We start from the raw sequence: 18,905 nt of genomic DNA, 5'->3' as shown, positions 1-18,905 counted from the left end.
CTGCGGGTAATAGCGCCCTCTATAGGCTCACCCCTCCACTGCGCGCGCATCATCCTCTCATGTTTACAAACAGGAAACCCATCTATAGAGATACTGTGTACCGATTTGCATGACGTTTGGATAAAATCTGTAGGAGTAATGTAAAAAAAAAGAGTTTTGCACAAATCGGCCTCCTGGTGGCGCTATAACCATGTGAAAAAATTGGGGCAGAGGTTCTGAATTGGCATCCAGGGAGTGTGTGTGCACAGTTTCGGAGCGACCGGGCCAAAGGTGCTAGAGATTAGCTGGTAACACACACAGACAGGACGGACGGACGGACGGACGGACGGACGGACGGACGGACGGACAGGGGCGAAAACATACTCTCTCGCCATGCCTTTCGGCCTGGCGGAGACAATAAACGTTTAAGATATAGTGAAAATAGCGGATCTACAAGCTCACAATTTGAATTTGTAGGCCTACTTCCATGTACTGTTGTTCTCATGTCTTACTAAATAAAGTACATCAATCAATCAAACAATGCGTCTCATTGCAAAGCTTACACATTTTAACAACTCAAATCTTGTATGGGGTGGGGTCCCTGGTTATACTTATGTATTGTAGGCTAATCGTCAATAATCAGAGTATAGCTTATCCTGACTACAAGATAATTTCTGACTTCACCCCACTTAACCCAGGGCGCAGCCTTCTAAACTTTAGAACACTAGGATGTGCCAGGGTGAAGTGGGGTAAAGTAACTGGGTCTAAAGTCAAACTAACTACATTCTGAAGAGGCGATGATGTGAGGTAATGCAGTCCTTATACATGTTACAAGTCAGATCACGGGATTGTAGGTTCATTTAACTATATCTGCAGGGGGTAGTATTCTTTTTTTTTTACGTTTTAGAAAGAAGATAAAGATAAAAGAATAAAAGTGATGTATCAGTAGGCTACCACCTCATCAAAATGCATTCTACTATGCTGCCACCAAAATGTCTAATGCCCTACCAAAAGACATAAAGGTTCCCAACTCCCTAGCCAAACTCAAAACTAACCTAAAAGAATTCCTGTCCTCAAAATACAAGTGAACATAATTTAACTCCTTGAACCTGATAGTAGAATCCTCTGACTCCGGCCCCATTGCATTGCATTGCATGAATTACTGATGAATTGAGTACAATGGGCCACAATTGTGTTATCCTTTTAGCATAACCTAAAAGACCTCTACTTGTACTGTTAATAATCATGTTAATACAATATTGAATCAATCATTTTAGCAGCACTGATATCACTGCATTTATGTTGCTATTCTTAAACTGAGATTAGTGATCTCATATCAGTTAATCTGATATCCGTTTAGCTGATTAGTTTACGTTAACCTTACCTCGGCATTTGTGCAGTGTTAATGTGTGTGTTGTTCTTTTAGTTGGGGTCTTTTAGTTGGGGAGAAAATAATGACCTCAGCTCTACTGCCATCAGGTTGTAGCTTACGGCTGGGGATTTTACTCACAGGCAACTGTTGATTAAACAATATGTTTACTAGATAACATTAAGCTAGCATTAAGCACTAAACATTAATTGCAATAGAAAATGCAAATGATTTTAACAAGCCAAATCATATTTCACTGTTACCTCCCCATATTAGATTTACCTTTTTGTAGAGATATTGTCAAAGCTGTTTTACTGTTATTGTTGTCTTAAACTAAATAAAAACAACTTGTTTAAAGCTTATTCTTTTTTTATGACATTGTTATACACTAAGCAACTAAGCAGTTCCGCAGCATCAATGTCTTGTCTGATCAATGTTAAACATTGCAAAAGTATAGAGTATTCCAGATTACACATTGATTACAGAGGAAGAATGTTTTGTAATTGATCCATATCTAATCTATGCGGGGAGGTGATTGACCAACACTCACCCCTCCCTCAACACCCACTGTTTGAAGTACCCTTGAGCAAGGAAATAAACCTCCAACTGCTGCAATGGAGCTTCTCATATAGGCCAACAGTATATAACTGTGGTTGTACTGGGCAGCTCCCAAGTGAGTGTGAGTGTGAAGCAGAGCCTATTGAAAAAAAGAGATGGAAACCTCAGTGTGATTTACCCTGGTTAAATAAAGGATTACAAAAGTATGACATTTGTCCACACTAAATGTAGAAAAAAGGAAAGGAAAACCGTGAATTGAGGACTCTAATTTCTTCCTGGTGGCTCTAACTTTCTTTTTCTTTAAAGCACAGTTTAAAATAAGAAATGGACATGTACACAATCAATTACGACACTTCTTTATTTTAAAAGAAATGAAGTTTGTAATTCAAGTCTAAATTTTAAACCAACCATAATTGCTGTTGGTCTATGCATGGTTAGGCTGCATATTAAACCAAAGTAAAACATAGAAAGGCGATCAGAGCAATTGTAGTAAAGTGATAGTGATCATAGTGCAACTCGACTCATGATGAATCACAACCAGTGAAAACAACTCCTCAGCCCATCTGATACGCCTCAACTGTTTATTCTAACTAGGCATTTAAAGGAACGGTCGATTCAGACTTTTAACTATCAAAGTGGCAAAAACATGTAGGCCCTTTTACACGAGAGCAAGCTACACAGCAAATCCAAATTCCATTAAAAAAGAAAAAATAATGAAAACTCCACAACTAGATAAACCTAGATAATCTTGATTTCATGTTTGATGAATGCACAGGCTGTAACCGGCTACAGCTTGTTGTATTAAAACGTATGGAAATGGTTCAATAGTTTGGATTGCTAGTTGGGTTCATCCCTGGCTCTGGATGATGCAAATCACCTCTATTTATTTACATAGTTCAAAATGCATGAGGCGTGGATATTAAGGAGGGTCTGGGTCCATGGCTGAGGCACCTTTTCTGTCTGTGTTTTTATTTGTTCTTCTTACCAAGTTTTCAATGATTAAAGCAGTGCAAACACAGCACTGTTTGCAAACAGTCATCTGCACAAACAAACACACTAATATGTGGTGAACATGTTAGCCTATATGCACAGTACAGTATGTTGTTGCTGCAGGCAGAAACCTTGTATGTCCATACAGTATGTCAACTTTTTGAGCGGTGTAGCCGCTCCTATAAGTGGGGTTGGGATCCATGACCCATCCGTCGTGAAAATTTGTCTTTCGCTGTACTGTTATTGGCTGATAAGTATTCAGACCCTTTGCTCAGTACTGTGATTGGCTAGCGAGACGCATGATGAAATTCATAACCTATAAATAGCACCACGCACTTCAAAAAAAAGTTTTTAAGTGAGCTTCCATCACTGTGATGACCACTGTTCTAAATAACACCGCTCACTTCACACTGGGTGTGATTTTTTTATGTTTATTGACAGAAAGATAAATAAAAAACACATGGTATTGTAGGAGTTGAGGCATTACATTTAATTTGACTCTGTTCCACAGATAAATATTGTGAAAATAGCCAATCTACAAGCTTGTAGATTGGCTATTTTCAAAATGTTTGCCTCTTTCTTATATTATTTTACAATTTGGCCAATGTTTGACCCGTTTTTATTGTATAGTTTGTTGATTACTTTTCTTTTTTTTAAAAAGATATTTATGGGGGCTTTTATGCCTTTATTTTTACAGGATAGTAGGCTGACAGGAAACGGGGAGAGAGATGGGGGGGTGACATACAGCAAAGATCGTCGGCCTCGGGAGTCAAACCCGCGACATGCTGTCAAGCTGGATTACCAGCGTACTGTATGTGGTTTGCGCCTGGACCGCTAGGCCAGCGGGCGCCCCAGTTTGTATATGGACTTGATATGGAATCTGATCACTGTCATAATGAATATTGGCGCCAAATTTAATTTTGACGCCAATTAAGTAAACCTCGAGTTTCACAGGAACAGCAGCATTAAAGCTATGCTTTACAGGTCCTTCTTTCAGACATACGGTGCACCTCAACATTTCACAAACAGACAATAATGAATAAAAGCAGCCTCTTCAAGTGTTGTTGAATACAGTTATATTGTGTGTTCTGACACTTATATTGGTCCAATTACTGATGTCATGTTCATGACATCAGTCTTGTCCAATTATGGTGTTCCACCCGGCCTGGCGGAGATGTGTGCTCGACTGAGCACACATTTATAGTTCCTTTTAGCATTTACACTCCAGTGGTATATCCTTTTGTATTGGATTTGTGTACTGTGCTTCATTTCCTCTGCCTAATGAGGCTTTGCAATATTATGCAATGAAAATGCAGTTTCATTAGGGTATGATTGTTGCATAACAATTAGCTGCATACAAAGGCACTGTGGGTAAAACTGTATTTGTAGTCCTGCCTGTTTGAGTTTTCTTCAAGTTCCCTTGCATTTCGCTCCTTGTATGAGCAGTGACAAATAAACCTTCTTGGTTGATTCTTCACCAAAGATGTCACCCATCATGTCACAAATCATCGCTTGTGCGACATGTATACTGTATGTACAGTATGCAACGTACTACTGTGTGTGTGTGTGTGTGTGTGTGTGTGTGTGTTTGTAGGCCTATATGTATGTATGTATGTATGTATGTATGTATGTATGTATGTACGTACGTACGTACGTATGTGTTTATAGAGAGAGAGAGAGAGAGAGAGAGAGAGAGAGCTCTCTCTCTGTACCTCTCAGGCCTCCTCCATAAACATTATCTGTCACGGAACCTGCGGTCCAGTATTGGGCCTCCTCTCTATTACCCAAACAAGCAAACCTTCAGTGTGGCAGCCCCCACCCTGTGGAACTCTCTCCCAATGGGGATTTGCCATGCTCCACACTGGACTCTTTTAGGCTGCCTTGAAAAGAAACATATTCTCTCAGGCTTCTGGCAAATAGTTGTTTGTTGTTTGTTGTTCATTGTTTTGATGTAAAGCGTCCTCGGGTTCATTAAAGGCGCTATATAAATTCAAGCTATATATATATATATAGAGAGAGAGAGAGAGAGAGAGAGAGAGAGAGAGAGAGAGAGAGAGAGAGAGAGAGAGAGAGAGAGAGAGAGAGAGAGAGAGAGAGAGAGAGTATATAAATCTGACATTAATCCTTCTTGCATGACGTGGAAAGCTACCATTAGTTATCATCTTTCAATGATTCTTTATTTCATGGAAGAACACTGTGACTAAAAGCCAGGGACTTATTTACTAATAGATTTTGAAAACAGGAAATCAATGTAAACATGACCTACAAGATGATTCATTCGACGTTATCACATTGAGTATGCTTTGAGATAGCAGTGTAAAAAGTTAATCTTTCTTAATCTCATTAGCTCAGCACTACATTCATTAACGTCATATCGATGTTGCTGCTGAGGATTAAATCCTTTTTTTAATCAATACCATGATAAGACGCCCACTTCATTTGAGTTGTCAGCACTCCTTCAACACAGATGGACTCTTGGACTTTGGTAAACGTTGCCCAGGTGGCAGGCTGAGCTGGAAGGGTCAAACTGCTGTATAACATTTGCCAACATAAACAACCAATTAGTTGTTGCAGTTCAGTCATCTTGTCCAATCAGATTCACAGAGTGACAGGCCATAACTCTTCTGCTGGGCTATAAGAAGCTCCGTAATCTAGAAGTTAGGCACCATCAGGTCCAAGTTTTGCAGAAACAGGTGAGTCTTTCTCCACTGGTCTCTCTTTTAAAACATTAAATGTTTTTGATTACATCACACTTGGATGATAGTATGGTAATGTTGAATTGTATCTACATCTATTGTATCTATAATATAATTGCAATTAAATGTCTAACTTACAGTATCAATGGATAATGATTTACATACAAATGTGATTCGTTTGTAAGAAGGCCGATTGCTTAATGCTTACTTATTAATTTGAAATTTATTATTATAAGATAACACATTATTAGAGTTCCTATCCATGTTTTTAATTAGTAAAGAAAAGATTTGAAGGCTGTAAACTTTTAGAAGGGGCTTAGATTGAGACGTGATATTTTCGGACATGATATGGCATGTCATATTTTGAGTATACATCTTAATGGGAAAATAGAAATAGGATTGATAGGAAGGTGAACCAGTAGGCATACAAGATTTATGGAGTATATCGATGTATAATCTATTGCTAAGCCAAACATTACCATTCAAATTAGTCCCTACACAACTTCAGAATAAATCATAATTTTACAGTTACCCTTTAAACAAATAGGTGAAATTGCAAATGATGTCAGTGTAAATGGGACAATAGGCTTACAACATGCCTTCCCAATATGTAGACTAAGCACATACGTTGCATTTTTCAATGCTATGTCAAAGTGCTAGAAGGATGTGGCTGTGAAAGGCATCGTGTGACGTGAATCTTTCTAGCGTACAGAAAAAAATCGAATGTCAAAAAATGGAATCATAAACTAAATATCAAATCACATGGCATTCTAGTGTGATTTGTTCATGAGAAGTTCAGCTTCCTTTCTTGCTTAGTCATAAGTCATCTGTTTGAGACCTTGCTCTCAGGTTAGAGATAAAACAAAATCATGGATTATCACATTCTTCTGATAAGCGAGTAGCCTGACGGTCATTAGGGCAAATTTCTATGGCACAGTATAACCTATAAGAAAAACAGCTAAATGTTTTAAGGCTTGAAAACATTTATTTTATTGAATACTTTAATACTGAAACCAAATATTAAGTGAATGTGCTGTGCAGCATTTAGAGGCTCTTCACTCTCATGAATAACAAACAGACTGGTGTCTTATGCACGTTGGATACATTTTAAATGATCCATAGGCAGCAGACAAAACAGTATACTATATAGATATTTATGTGTTGTTTGTACCTATAATATATTGGATATTTGTTTAAAAATATGACAAATGTATTAATATGAACTTTTTCCACTGCACAATAAGGAAGAATATATCAACATCAAGACAACGTAATAAATAAATGTTATTCTCTCCTTAGCCCACCCGTCAACAGCCATGAAGTTCTCCATTGTTGCAGCTCTCATTGTTGTGCTCGCTCTGGCACAGGGTATGATCAGATTACGATTACTAAGACCTTAAGCTGTGGTTAACTTGTTTGCCTGCCTATATGCAAAGTGTGAAATTGTGCACTATGTGTGTCAAAATATGTTTGCAATAGTTGTATTATTATTTTGTACTTGTTTTGAGTGTTCACTTTTGTCAACCCACAGGAAGCAGAGCAGCAGAGGCCCCTGAGGTCGAGAAGATGAGGGAGTTCATTGAGGACATGAAGAACCAAGTGCTCACCAGAACTCAGTGAGTTAGACAGTAGACACTGCATCCCCATTTGTTCGTTTCCATGTTAATTTTGGGGTCCTCATGAAGCTCTGAATTGATCGAGTTGACGATGCAATAAAATACAGCAGAGCTTTTTCAGCATCACCAGTGTGTAGACTATTCTCTTTCATGATAATTTTGGGGTCCTTGACATGAAAAGGTTTGAGAACAAGTGCTGTAGGGCCCGGGGAAATACATAAATACACCTTACATTAGCAGATCCTTCTCATCTGGGTTAAGCTTGGTATGAAGACGTTACCGGACTAATTTCCAGGTGCCAATCAGCTGTAACTTATAAGCAACATGCTTATACGTTACAACTGATTGGCACCTGCACACAATTTACTGGAATATCCAAAAGTCTAATCCCTGCAATATTAAGTCAGTACATTATAGATTTACAGGTTCGCAATGTTTAGTCTTGATAATTAGGCCTACAGTATGGGGTTGAGTTCCTACTTCAATTTGTGTGTGCGTTTTCTCGTCTACTCCCAGGACCCTCATGGCGGAAGGCCAGACCCAGCTGGTGCCCCTGGCTGCCCAGATCCAGGAGCAGCTCAAGCCTCTCGCTAGCAGCATTGAAGAACAGCTCAAACCCTTGGCTGAAAACATGCAGGCTCAGATCCAGCCACTGATCAAAGACTTCCAGGCTCAGATGGAGGAGCTGCTCCGTAAGGTGACAGAGCAGGCCAAGAGCATCGGTGCCTAAACCAAGCCGTTCTCCAAGTGTGACACACAAAATCCCATCCATCTTGGACTGCGTGGCTTTAGTTGAACTAGTAGTGGTCTGTGTTCCAAAGCTTGTCAACATTGATACGCAAAGATTACCTTTGTTTCAAAGAACAAATAAAATCTGGAACTGGGTCTCTTTTGTGTCAGTCTCTTCTCTTCAGTCTTTCAAAAAAATAATTTATAAATATTTTTGGTTATTGTCTCCGCCAGGCCGAAAGGCATGGCGAGAGAGTATGTTTTGCCCCCTGTCCGTCCGTCCGTCCGTCCATGTGTCCGTCCGTCATTCTGTCTGTGGACAGCTAATCTCCGGCACCGTTGGCTTGCTCGCAGTGAAACTGTGCACACACACTCCCTGGATGCCACAGTATAGGACCTCTGCCCCAAAATTTTCACATGGGCCACCATGCAAAACCTATTGTTTGACAGTACTCCTACAGATTTTGTCCAAAAATCCCACAAATCGGTACACAGTATCTCTATAGTCATTAAATGAAACAAGTCTTTCAGATTTTTCATATTCCATCCTGATTAGCTAAAAATGGCTTCCAAAGTTTACAGGAGTGCTCCGTTTTGAACAAAATGCCTCAAATCATGAACACAGCATGCAATTTCCTTGAAATTGTGCACGCATATTTCCACTATATCGAGGAAGAAATGCCACTTGAAAATGTTCAAATCAGCCTCATGGTGGCGCTATAACAGACCGATTCATGTTTTTACCTATAACTGCACCGATCTGTGTAAAACTTTGTAAGCGCACTCCCTAGAGGTCAAGGAAAAACCTCAAAACCTTTCACATCTGCCTTTTGTAGCGCCACCAGGAGGCCGACTTATGTAAAAAAAAAAAATTTATATTACTCCTTCCGATTTTATCCAAATTTCACGCAAATCGGTACACATGATCTCCATAGTCGTGTGAGGGGTGATTAGACGCAACAAGTTATGTCAGACTAGATTCCAAGAGGGTAATTCAAGAATCTTCAATCACATAATTTCATTTTACTTGCAGATGGCTGGGTTACTATGTTACAATCGGTCCCATTTATCAGACTACCAGGCTGTACAATAACATATTCAGTCACAGCACACCATTATTTAACCTTAATTTCACCTCCACATTAAGGTGTACACTCATTATATAATTATTATACATTTTTAGTCATTACCAAATGGTGATACAACCAATTCTACCCATTCCACCGGTCTGAAGAGATTTTGAGCAGTCACTGGGAGTAACCATGGATGTAAGCAATCAATGCCACACAAGTACTGGTGAGGAAGTGGTCATTGCTCATTATGTCAGCGAAATTTGACGTGATAGATCAAGACCATGGTCCACATGCTTAGTCTTTCTATCAATTCACTGCAATTCAAATAGATTGTTCAGAAGATAAATTCAATTATGTGTTAAATTCAATTATGTGTTAATAAGTATTCATATTATGCCACTGTGCCAATGGCACCAAGACTAACTTTTGTCTGTATAAACCAGTGACTCAAGAAAACACAAGAGTACATTTTTCTAAGTTTTATTCAAGCAAGCAAAGATCAAGGGAAATTGCTGGGCTGTCTCTGCACTTCTACCGCAGCTCAAACATTAAAACATTTAAAAGGGATACAATTCTAAAAAGAAAATGCTTTTATCACTGCCAAACTTCATAATATTCTTTTCCCACACACACACACACACACACACACACACACACACACACACACACACACACACACACACACACACTTTTAGTTTTATTTATTTTGCTTTTTTTTCTTACCTTTTTACTTAAATTAACAAGACCTAGTATTTTCTTCTCTAGGCCTGGTTGGATTGAGTTCTTTCCTTTTTTTTAATATGATTTTACTTTTTACCTTGTTTTCTGTATTTTCATGTTTTTCATTGTTTAAGCCCCCCCCTCCCCATCGGTGAAGCTAGTCTCAAGGTTTCCCTTCCCTGTAAAGAAGCAAGGAAAAGTTGATTAGTCTGTGATTACATATGCATAGCATACATACTATATATCAATAGCAATGCATGTCATTGAGTCCCCAATTAACCCATTAAGACCTGGAACTGTGTCATCTTTAGATTTGAGCATAAAGCATTATTTTACACTTTGGGCTATTCAAAAATAGCAGATATACAAGCTCATAGCGCGGCACCGAGTGCTGCGCTATGAGCTTGTAGATCTGCTATTTTTGAAAAATCGTGAAAATGTGTGCAAATCTTTGAATATATATTTTTTTAAAGCGAACATTTTTAACTCAAATCGTTGCTTCTGGGGGTCCCTGGAACAAAATATTTTGATGGGGGTCCGCGGCCAAATACATATAATTTTGGGGGTCCTTGACAAGAAAAAGATTGAACACCACTGATATAGAAACATACGTTTTTCAGAAAACTGTTGAGATTTAGGAGACATGTAGAATCGGCTTCAGGTCTCAATGGGTTAAAGTAGGTTGCTGTGGAAGTAGGGCACTCATGATGACCTATCTGAACTTTTATCTGTAGAGCTGAAGTACCTTGGGTTTAGACACTAGGGACGCCTGTTGCATTGGTCACAGTCTTCTGTGCAGCCTCCTTAGCCTGGTGTGCCTGGAGTACAGCCACTGCCTCATCCACCTACAACAACACCATGAATCACTGTGATGGACGGCATAACATATACACCAATGCAGGGGTTCTCACTTTTTTTAATACCATGGCCCCATATTATGATTATATGGGGCCTTTCAGACATTATTTGTCTGAAATGCGACTTTGTAGGAGACTTGTTGACAGGTTGTCGACAGCGCAGGTATACGGCTTACAACAGACTATAATAATGTTTAAAATTCCATAGTGGTTACATTTCCCTGAAGTTGTGCCCTGGCAATTTATGCTTTAGACTGGCACAAAGCCATTGAAAAACAACTTGTATCTCGTCTTCCTCTGACACATTAACGTAAAGACTGCAAATTTCAGAGATAAAATAGTAGATATCATGGTCACACCCAGCCTATTTGAATCAAATCCCACTAGTATAGTAGGGCGGCAGTGGCTCAGGGGTAGGGTAGAGTGAACTGGAAACCGCAAGGTTCCCAGTTCGATCCCGAGCTGGGGGGCTCCCCCAGAGTTAGTGTCGAAGTGTCCTTGAGCAAGAAGCTGAACCCCTAATTGCTCCCAATGAGCAGTTTGGTGCCTTGCATGTTTTTCCTCCGCCATCGGTGTATGAATGTGTGTGTAAATGCACCATTTACCATTTAGTGTCCGAATGATTGCAACACTGCATTTTACAGATCATTTAAGATTCTGGCTGCCATACTAAACTGCGTATAAATAATTTATATCTGACCACACACAAAATATATAACTCTACATCCCAATGAATCCACTATGCCACACACAACTACTGCCACAGCACTTTACATTTTTTTTCTTTTTAACATTTGTTGAGTACAGGCACCATAACACTACGTGCATTTAAGTTACTGGCCCCAATTTCACAAATTAGTATATGATGACCTAATCATGTATCATGGATGCAGGCTATGACAACATGCATTATCACTGTCATCATGATGGATGAAAGAATAGCAGAGCTTACAGTCATGTTGAAAAACATCTGTCACTTCACATCACATCGTATCGTCACAGAGGGACACAACCACACACACACACAGCTTTCTGTTACTTCATTAATACATTTGCACTTTGCAATTGGCAATGAATACAATTAACAAGTACAGCCTATCCACCGCAATTCTGGTTTCCCTAAACACTTGCGCACACCGAGGCCATGGACTGGATGTTTATAGTAGTGCTTGCCCGCACAGATTGCAAATTCATGTGAATGACGAGCCAATCCAGTCAGCGCAGTGTGTGCGTTCCGTGTAAACGTTAGAAATGACCTGCCGATGGTACAGGACCACCGCTGTTGTCTGCAGACCGTTGTGTACTAGGTGAATCTTGGCCTAGAGTCTTGTTAAACTTAGATTATACTAACCTGGGAATGTGTGAGTGTTATTCAAGCTCAGGACTGACCTTGGAGCGGAGAGACTCGGGGGACTCCAGCATGTGGAGCAGCTCTGAATTGTCGATCTCTAGCAGCATGCCGGTGATCTTCCCTGCAAGACTGGGATGCATATTCTGGATCATGGGGAACAGACGCTCACCTAAAGGGGCAGCCAACAGAGAGAAGTGTTTCAAGAAGTGAGGGCAGGATGGTTGGTTGTTGGCTTTTCAGTGAGGGGCTCGGGTGACACGTTTGTATGATAGTATGAGGTGTTGCGTTAAAAAGACACCCTGAAAACAGAAATGGAGACATCACATCTGATTATCTAAATACACTGCAGTATGCTTACTATCACGTCAACTTAAATTCTTCTGTCTGTAGTAAATATTTATCCCCAGTGTCCATGTTGAAAGGACGTGAGGCCCATGAACTACAGTGTCACTGTTGCAGCCATTTGGACCAATGCAACCCACTGAAGGGGTAGCAATGAATTTGACAAGCTGCAGTCCCGAGTCGACATTCTATGACATATATGGGTCCTACTCCTAAGTAGAGACTTGGATGGTTCTTCAGAACAAAATAGTAGGTTATTTAGCACTCATGTAAACACTTCAGTGAGAATTGTATAATGGATTGACTTCATTCCGAATTTAAAACTGTGCAAGGGTCTTACTGGTAATGAACACCAGCTTTAAGTTAAAATGTGAAAACAATAAGTTGAGGTGCAGTGAGTTGAGTATATACACGTGCAAAACAATCGTGACTTCCTAGCCTTACCCAGCAGCTGTTTCTGTTCCTGTGGAGGAGCAGCAGCCAGCATGGAAGCCGTCAGAGGCTCTTGACCCTGCACGTGCACAGCAGACTGGAGGGGAGAGAGTGAGGCAGAGAGGCCGTTTGCTTTACATCTGATACAATCTCTAACCTGAAGAAGATTTGCGAGGCTTGAAATGTCGCTAATAAATACTTTTTCATAAGGAGCATTAAAAAGTTAGTTCTTCTGAGCCTTACTTCATTCACTGTGCTTTACAGTATGGCTCAGGCACCAAGACAGGGGGATTCATATTGTACATCTGGTACACTCTCAATGACTCTCTGCTACTATACTACTGCTAAGTATGTTAAGTCTAACCACAATAAAGGAATAAAACAAAGAAAGAGTGAGAAAACCTGTGTGTGTGTGTGTGTGTGTGTGTGTGTGTGTGTGTGTGTGTGTGTGTGTGTGTGTGTGTGTGTGTGTGTGTGTGTGTGTGTGTGTGTGTGTGTGTTTACCTGCTGCATGGCGACTTGGGGCTGCGTGTTCATGTGCTGTTGAGGATTGCGGACCCCTGCAGCATATTTGTACTGGGGGACCCCGCGTACGGGAGTGGCAGCGGTGGCAGCAGTAGTCGGCCGAGGGCCCATGGTCTGAGCTGTTGGAGGGGGGAGAGGGTAGATGAGGACAATACTCAACAGCCTATGCAGCTGTGTTTTATCCACTTAAGTCTTTGCAGTTGACATTTAAAAAAATATACAGTTGTTGGTTGTGACTAACCCATACGCTGAGCGGACATCATGCGGGGCATTTGAGATGCAGGCCTCATGGTGCTGAAGGTCTGAGGGCGTGGGGCCGAGGGACGCATGGCACCTGGCATGTTTTGGAAGTCTAAAAACGCATACAAAAACTGGCTATAACATCTTAACACATTATCCAGACTGAAATTTACAGTGCTTCGTTGCCATTTTGTCTGCATGCACTGCAGCTATACATGTACGTATATGTTCTCCAACCCACCCCCTGCTTTCCAATTCCCCAATTGTCAACGTGTGAGAGGGCCACTCACGTTGAGGCCGCACCCCTTGGGTGGTCCAGCGTGGGCTGGGGCGGAGCTGGGCCATCTGGCCAGCGGCTGGGTAGTAGGCGGCACGATTCTGGGCCTGGGGTATGGCAGCCATGAAGTAGCCAGAGGGAGGGGTTGGCTGGTAGGGATTGATGACCGGGTTGGGTACGGCACGTACGGTGGCCATGCGCTGCATGTACTGGTTGGTCAGGTGAGCCTGACGCTCCTCCTTCCGCTGAGCCAAGGCCACGTACAGAGGCTTGGTGGCCACGATGCGTCCGTTCATCTCCGTCACCGCTTTGGTGGCCTCTTCTGGAGATGAGAAGCAGACGAAGCCGAAACCTTTGCTGCGCCCGCCTTCCATCATGACCTGAGACACAAGGATTGAGAGATTACAATATTGTTACGGAAAAGCTCAAACAAACGGGAGATGGAAGTGAGTAACATGATAAGTGTCAAGTACTACTAATTAAATGCTTTTGTCTGTAGTAAATATTTATCCCCCGTGTCCATGTTGAAAGGACGTGAGGCCCATGAACTACAGTATCACTGTTGCAGCCATTTGGACCAATGCAACCCAATGAAGAGGTAGCAATGAATTTGACAAAGCTGCAGTCCCCAAATGTCAGTAGTGGGGATAAAGGCAAGGTTTAATTCAAAAGAAAAAGATAAGAAAACAGAGCAAGGGACATTTCCTTAACCATTAAAAGCTGCACACTGTAAATTTCAAGTCCCAGGATTTGAACCTGGGTCCCCTGAGCAAACGCTGCATTTCTTACCACCGATTTGCAAATTTAAATACTATTTTGACATTCACGTAGTACCGCTCGTCAACCAGCAGTGGTCACACCATACCACAGGATCTGGTCAAAATAATAATGTAGTAACATAGTGTAGTTGTAAGCCCTACAGTATATACTTTGTACGACTAATAACAGAAATAGCTGATCTACAAGCTAACAACTTTGTGAGCTTGTAACTTTATTTTTCACGAAAGTGTGTGTGTGTGTGGGGGGGGGGGGGGGGATTCCCAAAATAGGGAATCTAGTGTTAATGTGATTAACATACATTTTAAATTGTTAAATTGTAATATTATCAAACATATCAGACAGTCTACATTTCAGGAAATGCATGCATTTAATTCCGTCTGAACAGGAGCAGGGATAAAATATGTCCCCACCGGTGATCAAAATGAATGACCCCCCCACGCAGCTCCTACCCGGGGGTTCAAGGTCCTACCTTGGCACTGGTGATGGTGCCGAACGGTGTGAATTCCTTGCGCAAGCGTTCGTCATCAATGCCGTCATCTAGGTTCTTCACATACAGGTTGACACCCTGAAAGCAGAAAAGGACATCACATCTGGTTATCTAAATACACTACAGTATGCTCACTGTAACGTCAACTTAAATGATTCTGTCTGTAGTAAATATCTATCCCCAGTGTCCATGTTGAAAGGACGTTGAGGCCCATGAACTACAGTGTCACTGTTGCAGCCATTTGGACCAAAGCAACCCACTGAAGGGGTAGCAATGAATTTGACAAGCTGCAGTCCCGAGTCAACATTCTATGCCAAGTAGAGCCAGACCAATATATCGGCTTGGCCGATATGCCGATGTGCCAATATTTGACTTTTTTGACAACATCGGTATCGGCAATTATGCAGCCTATGTGTCCTCATTATTAACCACTGTCCTATACCTTTTGACACTTTCAGTATAAACAAGTGAAAAAACATGCACATCCAGTAGTTAAGATATTTTCTGGTTAAAACTAAATGTTTTTTTAAGGGTATAGCACTATATTCTGATAGTAATCATTGCTATAGTGTGTTTGTTCAGTAGTCTCTCCAGCTCTTTAGTAAATAGAATATACATTTTCATGTGGGTTGCCAATTTCAGCCAATCAGAAGTATCCATTTATCAGCTTCAATTGTATAGTGTTCCAGTTCCAATTTTGTCTGCTCATTTCTTTGTCTCATCGCTTCCAATACCACTTATTTAATCTATATCCTGTGTGAGTTCTCTCTCCTAATTGGTATCCCGACCTGAAAATGCATTTTCTGTTCATTAAAGAACTAGAGAGACAGGGTTCGTTACTAAACAAACACTTATAGCAATGATTGCATCATAATATAGAGCTATTTAACATAGCAAAATTCTTTAAAAGTACCAGGTGCAGGGCAGAAGCCAATATCGAAGACAAATTGAGTCTGCACACTGGATCATTCTCCAAAAAGCTTAAAATGTATTACCACCACACAAAACATTCTGTGTGGCAGCAATACATTACAAACCTTTTGGCGCATGATCCAGTGTGCAGACTTTTCTTTGATACTTTCAGTATAAAACATCAGAATCTTCAATATCACTGCAGTGGTATTGGATAACTGTGCACTACTGTATTGTCAACCCAGACTAGCACGGTTGTCTATTGCATATATGTATGGGTGCAACTAAAGGAAGACAGTAGGACACCCTGGTCCAAACTGACCTGGTAGCGAGTCACGCGGTCCTGTTTCATTTGCTCAAATTTGCGCTTGAGCTCTGTCTGCCGCTCCACCTTCTTCTGGGCACGTCCCACATAGATCAGCTTGCCATTCAGCTCCTTCCCGTTCATCTCATCTACTGCCTGAAGCAGACAAAACGAACTCAGCTGGTTTTGTGGGCTACTAGTAGGAAATGGTTACGCATAGCTTTATCATCATCTGACCCGTTTGCTCAAACGTCACAGCAAGAAGACTACCTGCTATGCTGGCCAAGCTCCTATCATTTTTCTCTGTGAATATTCCATGACTGTAAACCCTATAACAACGAGACTCAACAACCAAAACATAAAGACAAAAATGTGGTTTCTCATCTAATGAATATGCAGAACTTCATTTTTTTTTGTCACCTTAAGTCAAATGGTTGTCTGTAGTCAATATTTATCCTCAGTGTCCATGTTGCAAGGACATGAGGCCCATGAACTACAGTATCACTGTTGCAGCCATTTGGACCAATGCAACCCACTGAGAAGGTAGCAAAGAATTTGACAAAGCTGCAGTCTTTTGATAGTCTTTAGCAAAAAGTTTTCATAAGACACTATAACAGGATTAGCAATAGAGGCCTTGAATAGAATGTTAATAGTTATTTTTTCCAGCATGGCTGCCTAATGCCTATGACCATTGGTAGCCACTTAAAAAAGGGTCTAATATCTGTGAAGTGCTAGGTGAAACATTGGAAAAGTGTGAAATTACAGTTCTACTGGGATGTATTTACGAGGACCAGTGATCACAAATGTTTCATTTATGTTGATATCTCACAAACACACAGCAATTGTTGTTTTGCAATTTGCACATAGCAACGATGGTTTCTTCCAACATGGATAAAAAAAAAAAAGCTGTTGCGCAATGGGGGGGGGGGGGGGGTCACAGCTAGAAGCTACGTCTACTTGGGGGTCCTTGGCATGGAACGGTTTGGGAACCCGAGTTAAATAGTGCTACAGTAGAGTAGTTGAGCTGGCTGCCTGGTATCTTACCTTCTGAGCATCCTCGTGATTCTCAAAGCTCACAAAGCCAAAGCCTCGCGACTTGCCACTGTCGTCAGTCATGACATGAATACTCATTGAATTGCCTAAATGACAGGAAGACACCCTATAGTGAGTTTTATTTTGACCTTTTATCGTGTACATAAATTATATTCAGGCAGGCATGATATGGCAGTGTGGTGTGACCTCAGTAAAGGAGCATTCCATCAGAAATGCATCCCACCAATGCTTACAAAAGTTACAATATCAACAAAGGGCCACTGCCCCATTATTTTGTTTGTGGTATTTGTTATATCAGTTGCATTAGCCAAAAGAGTAATTTCATAGAACATGATATTTTCTTAAGTCAAATGGTTTTGTCTGTAGTAAATATTTATCCCCAGTATCCATGTTGAAAGGACGTGAGGCCCATGAACTACAATATCACTGTTGCAGCCATTTGGACCAATGCAACCCACTGAGGAGGTAGCAATGAATTTGACAAAACTGCAGTCTTTTGATTGTCTACCAAACTGGTTTCATAAGACAATAAGGGTATTAGCAATTGTGCTGAAGGACATTTTTCTCTATGAAGAAGACCTAGTTCCTTTGTTGTAAAAAGTGGTTGTGCTTCAACAATGGTATTCCCAGTGGAGTGTTTACACAAAATCCAGTGAGCATATTCCCCCCAAAAAATTAAACAGTATAACGTCTCAAATTTCAGGAAAAGGCAGACAAAATACTCAAATTTCACTTTTTTTATTTGGCTCTCATCATAATAGAAAAATGCTTATGCATTTCGGCACAGACACTCTGAAGAAGCTTTCATATTTTGGGGGAATATGCGACCTAGTTCCTTTGTTCGAGTGAGGGAATCAATGGTATTGTGATGCATTAACTCACCATATTTACTGAAAACCTCCCTCAGTTTCTCGTCGTCCATGTCCTCGCCAAAGTTCTTAATGTAGACATTGGTGAACTCCTTAGCCCTGGCACCTAGCTCAGCCTCGCGCTCTTTGCGAGATTTGAAGCGGCCAACAAATCTACATTTAAAAAGGACATCAGAAGTCAACTAGGTCATCATTTAGCATGAGAACATTCGAGAGCAGCATCTTGCATTGCAGTTCATGCTAAATCTTTGATATATTGTTGCTGTCGGGCAGAAAACTACCTCCATATTTCATCTTTTCATGTTTTTCAATAAATTAATACCCTATTTTACACTTATAAGCAATTGTCGTGCAAAAGTAGCTAAATTACTATTTTGAAAGATTTTGAATTCTTTTCACCTATGATGACATGCCCAAAATAGGGGCAAAAGGTTGAAAGTGGTTAAGTCGGTCTGTGGATTTTATAAATATTTAACCTATAAAAATTATTAACAAGAACTTGTGGTTAAATAATTACATTGTATGCATTGGTACACAGATTCTTTTTTCCATTCCTGAAAAGTAACGGTTTTGGACATGCATGTTTCAGCCCGAGAGAGACAATATGGTGTTTGTTATTTGAAGTAAGGGTGACACAAATTATCTGATCATCATCTAAAAGCTCTTTCCATATACACAGCAATAAAGTCAATTAAAAGCATCATTTCTCACTATTACACACACACACACAGGTTACACAAGGTTAA

At 40.6% G+C, this 18,905-nt stretch overlaps 2 protein-coding genes across 4 annotated transcripts in view; one reads left to right on the top strand and one right to left on the bottom strand.

Annotated features, from left to right (window-relative positions):
• The first annotated feature begins 5,464 nt into the window (after positions 1–5,464).
• LOC308095836 (type-4 ice-structuring protein-like) lies at positions 5,465–8,041 on the top strand. Its single transcript, XM_080442944.1, has 4 exons — positions 5,465–5,593; positions 6,892–6,960; positions 7,124–7,208; positions 7,725–8,041. Exons 2-4 carry the CDS (start codon positions 6,909–6,911, stop codon positions 7,936–7,938), a joined length of 351 nt encoding a protein of 116 aa, XP_080299070.1. The 5' UTR covers positions 5,465–5,593; positions 6,892–6,908; the 3' UTR covers positions 7,939–8,041.
• Positions 8,042–9,474: 1,433 nt separating this feature from the next.
• Positions 9,475–18,905, bottom strand: part of LOC308094581 (polyadenylate-binding protein 1A-like) — a 15,041-nt gene continuing 5,610 nt past the window's right edge. Inside the window, exons 4-15 of one of the 3 annotated variants that reach the window (XR_013933968.1) lie at positions 18,173–18,312; positions 17,282–17,376; positions 16,256–16,393; positions 15,004–15,099; positions 13,768–14,134; positions 13,479–13,589; positions 13,217–13,356; positions 12,725–12,809; positions 11,977–12,107; positions 10,476–10,575; positions 9,658–9,909; positions 9,475–9,627 (exon numbers count right to left, since the gene is read on the bottom strand). Coding sequence is in view for 1 of the 3 variants with exons in the window: in XM_080441330.1 (XP_080297456.1) it covers positions 10,483–10,575; positions 11,977–12,107; positions 12,725–12,809; positions 13,217–13,356; positions 13,479–13,589; positions 13,768–14,134; positions 15,004–15,099; positions 16,256–16,393; positions 17,282–17,376; positions 18,173–18,312 (1,396 nt within the window). In the remaining 2 variants the exon portion in view is untranslated. Of the gene's footprint in view, positions 9,910–10,475; positions 10,576–11,976; positions 12,108–12,724; positions 12,810–13,216; positions 13,357–13,478; positions 13,590–13,767; positions 14,135–15,003; positions 15,100–16,255; positions 16,394–17,281; positions 17,377–18,172; positions 18,313–18,905 lie in introns of all 3 variants that reach the window. The other 2 variants (XR_013933969.1, XM_080441330.1) reach the window with 2 other exon arrangements.

Source organism: Gymnoscopelus braueri (assembly GCF_963280865.1).
Source record: "Gymnoscopelus braueri genome assembly, chromosome: 11".
Lineage (NCBI taxonomy): Eukaryota > Metazoa > Chordata > Actinopteri > Myctophiformes > Myctophidae > Gymnoscopelus > Gymnoscopelus braueri.
This window is presented reverse-complemented; position numbering and strand designations above follow the sequence as displayed.

Coding starts and splice junctions, on each gene's coding strand:
- LOC308095836 (XM_080442944.1), top strand. CDS start 6,909: ATGAAGTTCTCCATTGTTGCAGCTCTCATTGTTGTGCTCGCTCTGGCA. Junction 6,961..7,123: donor TGTGCTCGCTCTGGCACAGG/GTATGATCAGAT, acceptor GTCAACCCACAG/GAAGCAGAGCAGCAGAGGCC. Junction 7,209..7,724: donor CAAGTGCTCACCAGAACTCA/GTGAGTTAGACA, acceptor GTCTACTCCCAG/GACCCTCATGGCGGAAGGCC.